At 40.0% G+C, this 10627-nt stretch overlaps 2 protein-coding genes across 3 annotated transcripts in view; both read right to left on the bottom strand.

The window, feature by feature from the left end:
* The window catches only part of rpf1 (ribosome production factor 1 homolog), a 4810-nt gene extending 474 nt beyond the window's left edge, over window positions 1-4336 (bottom strand). Inside the window, exons 1-9 of the mRNA XM_086263439.1 lie at window positions 4008-4336; window positions 3134-3190; window positions 2668-2748; window positions 2487-2582; window positions 1945-2098; window positions 1702-1784; window positions 528-709; window positions 307-433; window positions 1-108 (exon numbers count right to left, since the gene is read on the bottom strand). The exon at window positions 1-108 is cut by the window's left edge and continues 474 nt beyond it. Of these exons, the coding sequence (XP_086119565.1) occupies window positions 67-108; window positions 307-433; window positions 528-709; window positions 1702-1784; window positions 1945-2098; window positions 2487-2582; window positions 2668-2748; window positions 3134-3190; window positions 4008-4235 (1050 nt within the window). The 5' untranslated portion in view covers window positions 4236-4336 and the 3' untranslated portion in view covers window positions 1-66. The remainder of the gene's footprint in view (window positions 109-306; window positions 434-527; window positions 710-1701; window positions 1785-1944; window positions 2099-2486; window positions 2583-2667; window positions 2749-3133; window positions 3191-4007) is intronic.
* Window positions 4337-6774: 2438 nt separating this feature from the next.
* LOC147313689 (deoxyribonuclease-2-alpha-like) lies at window positions 6775-10131 on the bottom strand. Of its 2 annotated transcripts, XM_086264683.1 has the most exons (7): window positions 10033-10127; window positions 8842-8939; window positions 8602-8764; window positions 8426-8507; window positions 8178-8336; window positions 7904-8095; window positions 6775-7731 (listed from the first exon to the last, which is right to left on the bottom strand). In XM_086264683.1, the coding sequence occupies exons 1-7, from the start codon at window positions 10048-10050 to the stop codon at window positions 7358-7360; spliced, it is 1086 nt and encodes a 361-aa protein (XP_086120809.1). In that variant the 5' UTR covers window positions 10051-10127; the 3' UTR covers window positions 6775-7357. The 2 variants fall into 2 exon arrangements, with proteins under 2 accessions (XP_086120809.1, XP_086120810.1); XM_086264684.1 differs by lacking the exon at window positions 8842-8939 and having other exon boundaries at window positions 10033-10131.
* Between the last annotated feature and the right edge of the window lie 496 nt (window positions 10132-10627).

Here is a 10627-nt window from a genome sequence, read left to right as displayed (position 1 = left end):
AACAGCTGAAGTATCTTGGATAACAGACGATCATTCCCATCTGACCAGGAAAAGAGTTTTATTTTCTCAAAGCTGGAACTTTCGCCTGCAGGCTTCCATCTCATGACGCTGAAATCAAAAAAAGATATTTAAGCTTGTGTGACAAAAACATTTCTTTTAATCTTCCACAATTAAATGTTGAACTAGACTGTAATAACACGACTGGCAAAGTAGAAACTAACAGCAAATAGGTTGCTTAAAGGCAAATGTGCACGTGGCTTGATGACAGTTTTACTGCAAAAACAACCATCTGTGAGGATGACTCACCTTCATCACCCACTCGTACTCTCCGTACTTTGAGTCGAACGTGCCTTTTTGTAGAGATCGGAGTTTGAGGGTGAAGCGTGGTCCCAGCTCCTGAATACCAACTTTCTTCTCATTCTTGAAGATGTACCTTTCACAGATATTTTTAGAGATTTATTTAGCCTTCTAAATGTAAGATTTAAAACAGACGCATGTGTTAGTGTAGAAGGTTGAAAAATATTTACCTGTGAAATCTGAAAAAGATGAAGTCTCGCTGGTTGTGGAAGGTGGCGACCTGTCTGCCAACGAAGTGTGGCTCTTGTGGGAAAAGAGCTGCGAACAGACGGCCGATGGTGTGCCCCAAACGAGTGGTGAAATTGTTGAGGATCACCTCTGGGTAGTGTTCAGTTGGATTTTTGCCTCGTCTCTGTGGGACAAAGAAAAAGAGCCAGATGATCTCAAATGACTAAACTTCAAGAAAGCGTGTCCCAGTGTTTGGAGTAACATACAGAAGCAAAGAGGAAATACCCCCTCGTTCAGTTTCATCTCTTCAACCTATTAAGTATAAAACATGATAAAAATAACTTGGACTGTACCAGGTTGTAAAGTTATTTTAATATAACCTCAAATGAACAACACACGTCATAATACAATGTGTTGGTTTTTTTCTTTTTAAAGAAACCAAAATGCAGAAGCAGTGTGTGAAACACCGCGTGCACCACATGATTCAGTGTCTTTTAGCAGCAGCAACATGAGGTATGTATTTCTACATGACTTTATGAGTCTCACATCATTGTGGAGTTCATACTTGTTCAGTCTTTTTCTAACTGGACTGTTTTGGACTTCAAATGTTTTACTAACCGAGGCCTGCAGTCTGAAATGTAGCTTTTGGCTTTTTTGCAGTGAGTCTGAGCATCGCACAGTCTGACCTTGCAGTGAATTTGCTGCGATGTCACTTTCCTGGGAAGACTTTGAACCGTGCTGAACGTTTCTATTTGTGAATAATCTTTCTCACAGCAGAATGACGGACTTGTATAGTCCTTCCAAAAGTCTCGGGCAGCAACAATTTCTTCTTTAAGGTCACTGTTGATGTGTTTTGGCATTGTGTTAACACACATCTAAATGCTTCTCCTTTTATAGGAGTGCCCACGCTGACTATTGATCAGTTAATCAAGTGCATTTTATCAGCTGCACCTGCCTGCAGGTAACTTAACCCCTGTACAAACAGTACACGGAGTAATATTACGTGCTGTTCTTCATCTGAGATTTTATCTCCTGCTGAAGACCAGATTAAATTTTTACTATGTCCTGATGTAAAACCTCAGAATTGAAAGAGGGTGTACTTTCCTTTTCACGTGTTTATAGTATAGGTGAGAAAGTAGGATCATTTTGAAAAAGAGTTTGGACTTATCATCTTGCCTTCATCTCCTTGCGTAGTCGAACACTGCTGACTTTGAAGTGTGCAGTCGGCCCGTCAGGTAAGTGACAGAGAACCATGCCATCTTTAATTAATGGTTAAGGATCTCGGCATTAGAAAACAGCTGAGTGCATCAAAGATTTCCATGGTTTGTGCAACTTTCATAATTATCAGCAGTATTTGGTCAAAATGAGACTTTTGACCAAAGAAAGAACTAGAGCTTGCACAGCTGCCTTTAAGGATACTGGGCACTTGTCGATCCTCATTGATGACCATGAGATAGGTGAAGTTCCTGGCGACGCACTGCGGTATGATCCTCTTCAGGGCCAAACCTCTTCTGTAGTACACGTGGGCATTTGGGATGACTGTGGCCAGCTGCTCGCAAAACCTCACCGTCCTCTGCAAGACACAAATCAGATGATGTGGCACAAATCACTGTGCGTTCAACACTTGAGGTGGAAGAGTGGTTAGCACCAAGAAGGCTGCCAACTATTATTAACTACTATGACAGTAAATCCTATTTTAGTGCAGAAATTAAACTGTAACAACAAAACCAGCTTCAAACGCTTACACAAAAGCTAAAAGTAAGCTTGTAGCTTCTGTTCTGCTCGATTTTGTAACAAAGTCAAGAATATTCAAATATGTAAAGAGATTTTTAGAAAATTCTTTGTTCTGCATAATATTCAAATGATCCAAAATTTACCAGCAAATTATAATTTTTCAGATTCTGCATATTTAATGATAAAAGAATAATAAAAATGACTGTAATGACAGCAGGAGCCCTCACCCCTCTGGGCCTGTCTGATGTTGTGATGAGCACTTTAGGATTTGTCAGCCCGTTGAAGTAGGCGGAGAATTCATCAGTCCCCTCGTCAAAAGCAATCTGTATATAACGTACACAAACATATGCAACTTAATCCAAATTCAGAAATAAAGATAACAATAATCTGATGAAGCCCAGTTCATACCTCCTCATCCTCTGGGTCGACTGTTGTCTCGTCATACACCCTCTGGTTTTCTATTGTTTTGGGGACCTCCTTTGGTGGTGCCTACATTGGAGACAGAATAAAATAAAGTACAAATAATAAATATTACAGCTGTTGCCTTATTTTATCCTTTCACTCTCTGTCACTGCTGTCTAAGCATAGAAGCCCAGATCTCCCTCTTTCCTGCCATCTCCTCAAATTCTTCCGGGGGACACAGAGGCATTCCCAAGCCAAAACATAATCTATCCAGCATATCCTGGGTCTGCCCCCCAGCCCCTCCCAGTAGGACATGCTTCACCAACTGCTTCCTTTTAATTTGGAGGACTAGTGGCTCTAATCTGAGCCCCTCTTTACCATCAAATCCCCACGACAGCAATTTATTGGTAGAATTAACACATCCATCATAAAACACAGTCATAAGTGAAGAACAAACAAAGAGAAGACTCACCTTATCACCTAAAGCTTCACGTTCTTTTCTTCTCTTTTTCCTCAGCTGCATCTTTTGCTGAAATACAAATTTAGAAGTTAATAGATCTTCAAGGAGGTTTTCAAAGTTAATAAAGTGATTTATCGATTACTCCTGCTAGAACTGATCTGGATAAGCAGTGATGTTTTAAATAAAATTATAGATCTACCTTTTTCTGTGTGTCACAACTAGTAAACCTGGCCATTTGTTACCTCACATAAAATTTATTGTGATTCCATACAAGTATCATCAGAAGATGCACCGGATTATAACATAAATAACAGTATTTAAAAAAACTAAAAACTCTAAAGGCCTCACAATACTGACACAAAATAAATAGGTAACTAGATATTTACCAGCCTACTCTTAAGTTATTAACATTAACAGGTGTGCTTAATATTTATGGATGCAATGATTATGGTCCGACTTTAATATCAGCAAATGCTGATCCTAATGATTTTTGTTTGGCTGTTTTCCCTCATAAATAGAAGAACAAGAAGACCCACCCTGACTATACTTCACTTTAATGAAATATGGTGAGTGGTGAGTTAAGCAGCACATAAGGAGTCAGAGTCTAAATAAACTGGACCCAAGCAAAACAAGCAGCCTAACGACAGACGTAACATGTTGACGTTTAATGAAAAAACACGTGCTAAAACGAGGCATTGATATTTTTATGTTGATCACTGTATTCTATTGTATTCTCTTACATTAACAGTTCTACTGAAACACACTGGAGTTTTGCTCACGTAAAACGGTGCCGTTTTAACGCCCCGCTGTACCTAATAAACTGGCACGTGAGTGTCCCAAGTACCGGAAGCTCCCCCCATTACCAGCCATGACCCAGTATCGGTACCTTTCTCTTCTCCTGCTTGAGTTTCATGAACATGAAGTGTCTTCGCTGTTTATTCTTGATTTCTGACACACTGAAGGCGGGAGGAAAGGCAACAGCTAGCTCGCTCTTCACCATCTTCTTCTCCTCCCCCGCGCTGCCTTCCCCATCAACCTCCGCGCTCTTCTTCTTCGCTTTCTTGCCCTTCTTCCCTTTGCCGTCCTGACTTGTTGAGACCTCTGTAATGTCCATCTTGTATCTGCTGTCTGTTTTGGCTTGTTTCTCACGTGTGTGTACTGGAAGCAGCAGCCCCGTTCGCGTATTCACTTCCGGTGGGACAGGAAGTGGCCGAATGAAGACTCGGTGAAGAACAAGTGTGACCTCTAGTGGTGAGGAGGAGACAGAGTCCCACTGTAAAGTAGGGAAATAGAGCAGAACCTAAACACAGCCGTTTTTTGCAATACCCCAGCTTTATGTAATGTTCTGTCATAAACCCTCCTGATACTCGTCCTCCGACTCCACCCAGCCTACACGCTCTCAATTTCACCTCTCCTGTGCACTGTCCATGGCTTTTTTTGATCCCAGTTATTCAAACCTCTAGTCCTATCATCTTCACTGTTAACACCCGTCTCTGTCTGGCTTCTACTGGCTATCACTCCTCTGCTCTCCAGAACATACCCCCACCTCTCCAGGCTTTCATCCATCTACTTCATACTCTCACTGCAGAACACAATGTCATCTGTGAGCATCACAGTCTACAGAGACTCCTGCCTGACCTCACCTGGCCACCCATCCATCCCCACTGCAAACAAGAAGATGCTCGGAGACGATCCCTGACGTAATCCAAACCCTTGCTTCAGAATCAGAATCAGAATCAGAAAGGGTTTTATTGCCAAATGTTGAGCAGGTTTGCAACATTAGGAAATTGCTGCGGTGCACAGCGCAGCAATGTGCACCGTTTCTCGGTGCTCCTCGGTGGTGCTCCACCGTTCCTCGGTGCTCCACTGTTCCTCGGTGTTCCTCATACAGTATCACACCAGATCATATTTTCTACAGATTCACAAAAACATCACATGGCTCTTTCTACACACTTCATCCTCAGCACTCTCAAACCAAACATTTAATCTGTAGCTCTCTTTCTCAACATGAAGCCATGCTGCTGTTCCTTCAAGAACTCTTTCTCGTATCTTCTGATATGGCTCATGATCTTTATACCTTTGTAGTTGCTACGTCTCCACACATCACTGTTGTTTCTTGGAAAGCTGTTATAAATGATTTGTTGACCTATAATCTGTCAACCATATCTCTTATGAATGATATCAAGTCATTTAGAGCCAGAAAAAAACCTTCCTTAAAGGAGTTGGAAGCTGTAATCAGTGTAATCTGTAATCTTTTTTATCCAGGTAAAAAGTCTCATTGAGATTAAAAATGTATTTTTTCAGGAGTGAACTGGCCAACAAGGCAGGAGAAGTCACAACATATATAAACTCACAATCCTGTAAAGACAATTTAAGTGGCTAAAAAAGACTGAATTGATTTTTTTTTGTTAGAGCAGGTAGAGGCTTAAAAATAAATAATAACATACTCTACTATGTTTTTCTGCTTCTTTAAATAAACCCATACATTTGAAAATTCATAGATAACAATAATTATATTTTAGCATCAGAAATATAATTTCAGTTAAAGATCTAGCTCATAGTTAATCATTACAGAAACATACAAATGTTTTTGTAATTACAAAAACTCTTAATTTAGGGAAGCTGTGGCATAAACCTTACATTAGGTGGGGGCACAAATAAGAACTGCTGCAAATGCCAGATATGGCTCGATGGCACGCCAGTAAATGAGGGCATCTAAACTGAAAGCTCAAAACCGGTGAAATGACAGTGAAACTGTGCCTGTTCATATCAGTGATGAAGGTCTAACCATCACCTTCAGGACTAAAGGAGGAAGAGGAGGCTGTGATCATTTGACAGCTTAAATACAATTAAACAAAGCCAGAAAGAGACAACACGAGTTTATCTGCACCAGGAACCACAGAAGTGATCATTAACACATCAGCACATTTAATTTGAGTATTTTCTTTAGTGTTTCTCAGTGAAAACGAGTGAACACAAAGTTGCATTTATGAGGAATAATATTATATTTGTGATTCAACAAATACAATATTACAATATTTGTCCTACATCTTTAATCACCTGCCTAAAAATTGAGATTATACTATATGGATATAATAGCACAGTTTATAATAATTATAGTAATGTAGGTCTTTAAAATTAAGCATGATAGTGTGACATGTGGTGTGAACAGGAAGCTGTGGTGTGGGCAAGGACTGATCATGTTATTTTAAAAAGCCACTTCCTGGAGCGTTAACATTAAAAAATGCAATTAAGACACTTTATGGTAAACTTCAGAAATAAGACCTTCCATTATTTTTGTCAGTTTTTGCACTGTTAAAAAAAGAAATGTTTTTCTTTTGTTTACCTCAGCTCCAATGACAAGGTGTTTTGCATTTAACACACCGCATCACAAAAATGAACAAGCTGGAAAGATTCTGGAAATTAATCTACAGGTGCAACATTTTGGTGCCACAGAAACAGCTGAAAGCTGAAAACCTGTTGCAAGCAGTCGCTGCCAAAGAGGACAAGAACTGCATTTTTACATAGGAGGCGAGTGGAAGTTGCTCAGTGTCAAAAACCAAAAAATATAAATGAAAAAGTAGAAAATAGACATGCACAGACAAGCAAAGCCACAAACACCGTACTATCTGGCATTCCTCCTGTCCTTCCACTGGAACGTCAACATGCAGGGTTCAGGGTGTACAAAAGGCTTTTCAATGTGTGGAGCTGCAGCAAGAGCTTGGTTTGCACAGCTGGCAATAAGTTCCAAGTGAGCATTAAATCATTCACATTTAATTCATTTAGTTTGAAGTAACGGTGCACGGAGGACACTGCAGAGGACCCTGAGGTCGAAACTGTTTTTCTACCAGATACAGAAGTTTGTGTAATAAAATCAAGTTTTTAATAGTCCATCGATTTTTCTTAATAATGATAATGCCTTTATTTATATAGCACCTATCAAAACAAAGTTACAAAGCGCTTCACAGGACATGATAGGAAATAAAAACAAAACTTAATAAGAGATTAAAAAAATGAAACAACATGATCAAGACATTTAAAAACTCTGATTGCTCCATTTTGGTCCAGTCGTGCGAACAATGAAGGGACAAAAGCAGGCACTCTGTAACCATCTCTGGATTTCTTTTAGAAACAAACTGAACCTAAAGCTGCACGAGTCAAGACTGAACAGCTGAGCTGATGTGCTTATTTAAACGGAGGTTTTTATAATATTGGTCCAACACTCGGGTTGTTCCTTCACAGCTCTCGTCTACCAACAGAGCGTGGATCTTTACATGGTTCAAAACTGCGTATCAGTCCATAGAAAGCCATCCCAACTACTCTGTCATTAGTGCATATTGCTCCTCCACCTCTTTTCATCTGACTCTCCTCTCGGTTCATATCAGCGATGCAGATCCAGTCACCGTCTGCAGTCACGCACCACTTTGAGTGATCCACAGTATCACTGAAGGCCTTCCTGTTTGGAAGCTTTACTTCTTTCACGTTGTACACATGGTTAGGGATGCTTGAACTGCAGTTAGAAGGCAGACCGCGATTGTGGTGCATCTTTCCCCAGCTCTTAACATACAGATTCCCCCTAATGTTTTTTGTAACAAGACCAGAGTAAAGATCTGCAATAGTATGGAAAACAAAACAGGAAAACAACACTATTAAGAGTGCGCTCTGCCCGTACTGTGGAGAGTACAGTGTGTTTTACTGTCAATCTACAGGGTCTTATGTTTGTGATCAATACAACATGAATTCATCCCTCCTGAAATATGTCTTCTTTCTGAAAACACTTACCATCACCAAAGCGTGTGTATTTTGCAAAGCTGATGAAGTTACGACCGCGTGAAGAAGTCAGCGTCGCCTGACTAAACCAGGGTTCCTTTTTCGGGTAGCAGTCTCGCTGTGCCACACACCGCAGCTCATTGTGAAAGGTTGTTGGGATTTCAGAGTCATACGAATAAGCATGGATGTACTTGAGCTGCACTCCTAAGAATTCAGATACAAGTTGTTAAAGTGCACTTTCACTAGTTCTACGAAACTGATTTGAGCTGTTTACCTGTTGACATACCTATTTCTTTGAACTGCTTATACGGGTAAGTCACGCACATAAATGCTTGAGCGTTTGCATTTCCATTATCAGGCCAGAAGGCTTTACTGCGATATACTGGAAATTTGGGTGTACTGTGTGAAAGCCAAACTCCAGACGTTTTGTCCAACAACACAACTCCTGTAGAAAGTCAGAAACACAAACTGAGCTTTGCTACATTTGGGTCTTTCAGACAGAGGACGCGTCAGCTGAGACAATGTTGTGCCCACCTTTACTGTGACCAAACGATGGAGGAGCAACATACGGCTTTGGAGGCTGGTCGCTGTAGAGTATGTATCCAAAGCCTTCGATCTGGATAGACGAGCAACACCACAACAACTCTGAAATGGTATTCAGATTATTCACTGTGCCATGCTAGTGAGACATATATCCTATAATACCTCACCTTTCTGTCATAGAAGTCAAAAAGAGGTCTCAGGGTGTTTGCGAGAGTGCCAGAATCACTGTTGATGTTCTCTTGGCTGAGTATCCATCCGTTGGTGCTCTCATCCATGTAAAAGTACGACAATCCAAGTTTATCCTCATTGGGACGCTTGTACAAAATATACCTAAAGAATGTAGATGAAGATGTTTTCTTATGCATTTACATTAAACCCATTGGCAGAAATTCAAAATGTCTACAAACCAGTCAACTTCGTCTCCTCTGTCATTCCTGCATTTTACCGCTGAGTCACACCCCTGAAAAAGGATCCCAACACTCAAGAGGAATCCCATCACACTGGTCTGAAACAGTCAAACATAACCGTTGCTAGAACCACAAAAACAGGAGGCTGTCTGCATTCAACAACACCGTCACAAAGCAGAAGGTCTTTAATACAGTGTAGCACAATTAAAGCCACCAGTGAACCTGCAGCTTCTGTTTAAACACTGATGAACTTTATCTGACTGACATAAACTTATGTCAGTTACGTCTTTACTTCTGCAAACCCTGCGAGCTACTTTAGACAGACGACTTAAGTTGCACCACTTACCACACATGTAACACGTCTCTGCTCACATCATTTACCAAACACAGCCTCCCAGCGTGGCAGCCTATGAAGTTACAAATTTTCCGTTTCTCCTTCTGACATTTCTGCCCCCCCAATACGCTTTAGTTTATAAAATGGTGAAAGATGTATCAGTTCATCACAGCGGCAATACAACTCAAGATCTACCTCAATCATTCAGTTTCGAGTAACACAATATAGACTCTAAACATCTCTAAATATGAACAGGGTTTACAGTCTTATCTGGAAAACTTGTCATCACGTGACCTAATCTGTGTTTGTTTTATGAACGCTGCATTATCAGGTTTTCTGTTGTGATCCCACACATCCTCACTTTCTTATTGTAGCTATATGTTGGACGCTATAAGTAAAGATCCTTGATGTAAACAATCTGTAAGTGTGTAAGACTTCTGCATTTCTGTCAAGCCACTTCCTCAGCTTACAAGAGGTCAGTCGTCCACTACTGAAAAATATATTTGCAAGTCAAACACACCATGGACATTGTATTATAATGCCAATAATGCCAAATCATGCAGCAGTATAAAATAGTTTGTTGCATTTTATAATAGCATGCTTATTGGTGGGTGTAATCTAGGGTCATGATAAATGCATCAATACTAGTTTCATGTGGTAATATTCTGTTCACATTGTGTTTGATAAGCTATGACACACGGTACTCATGTACTGTGTTTTTATACACAGGATAACTATGCATTTACTTTGTGTTCAGCCTGTTTATGTAAATAGATCATCTCAGTATTATGCAACACACCCGGGTCAGTTGTTATTATTTGTAGAATATATTTTGAAATATGTAAACATTTACTTACAGATCTACTTGTTTCCATTTTCCTTCTCAGTGAGCTTTAGATGTGTTTCACAAAGCTGCTTTGTCACATCTACTGCTAACTGAAACCGTCACCCATATCTGCATTCGATGTGTCAGCAACAACTTCCTTGTTGCTCAAAGCCGTCACCATAGATCTTCCTTTTTTGTTTTTTACAATGTTGCCATGCCTGTTTTGACCAGGTGACGCTGTCACGAGGCTTTGTGCCGTCTGAGCCCTGCATGTTCCAGTTTGACTTGCTTTTTGAAAGAATATGTATGTGACTTTGTTTTTCTTATGTTTCTGAGAAAGTGTAGTCAATGTGAAACTGATGCATGGTTTAGCACAATCTCAATTACTGCAACCACATGGCAACATTTTAAGCATCCAGATCCTCAATCAGTTAACAAAATTGTTTGCTGCGCTCTTAGAACCAGTTTTCTCATGCACATAGTGTACATGTAGAAATATGTCAGAGTCAGGTGAAAAAGAAAGTTCAGTTCAAGTAAAAAACGGACTTAGACCCTTAGCTTGTCTTATCATTACATAAATACAATTTGAGATGAACAAGAACATTTTTTATTGAACTAAAACAAAA

Source organism: Aulonocara sp. 'chitande type north' Nkhata Bay, linkage group LG15 (genome assembly GCF_057382095.1).
Source record: "Aulonocara sp. 'chitande type north' Nkhata Bay isolate Kocher_YH1m ecotype deep benthic linkage group LG15, A_spYH_male_GT1.1, whole genome shotgun sequence".
Classification (NCBI taxonomy): Eukaryota; Metazoa; Chordata; class Actinopteri; order Cichliformes; family Cichlidae; genus Aulonocara; species Aulonocara sp. 'chitande type north' Nkhata Bay.
This window is presented reverse-complemented; position numbering and strand designations above follow the sequence as displayed.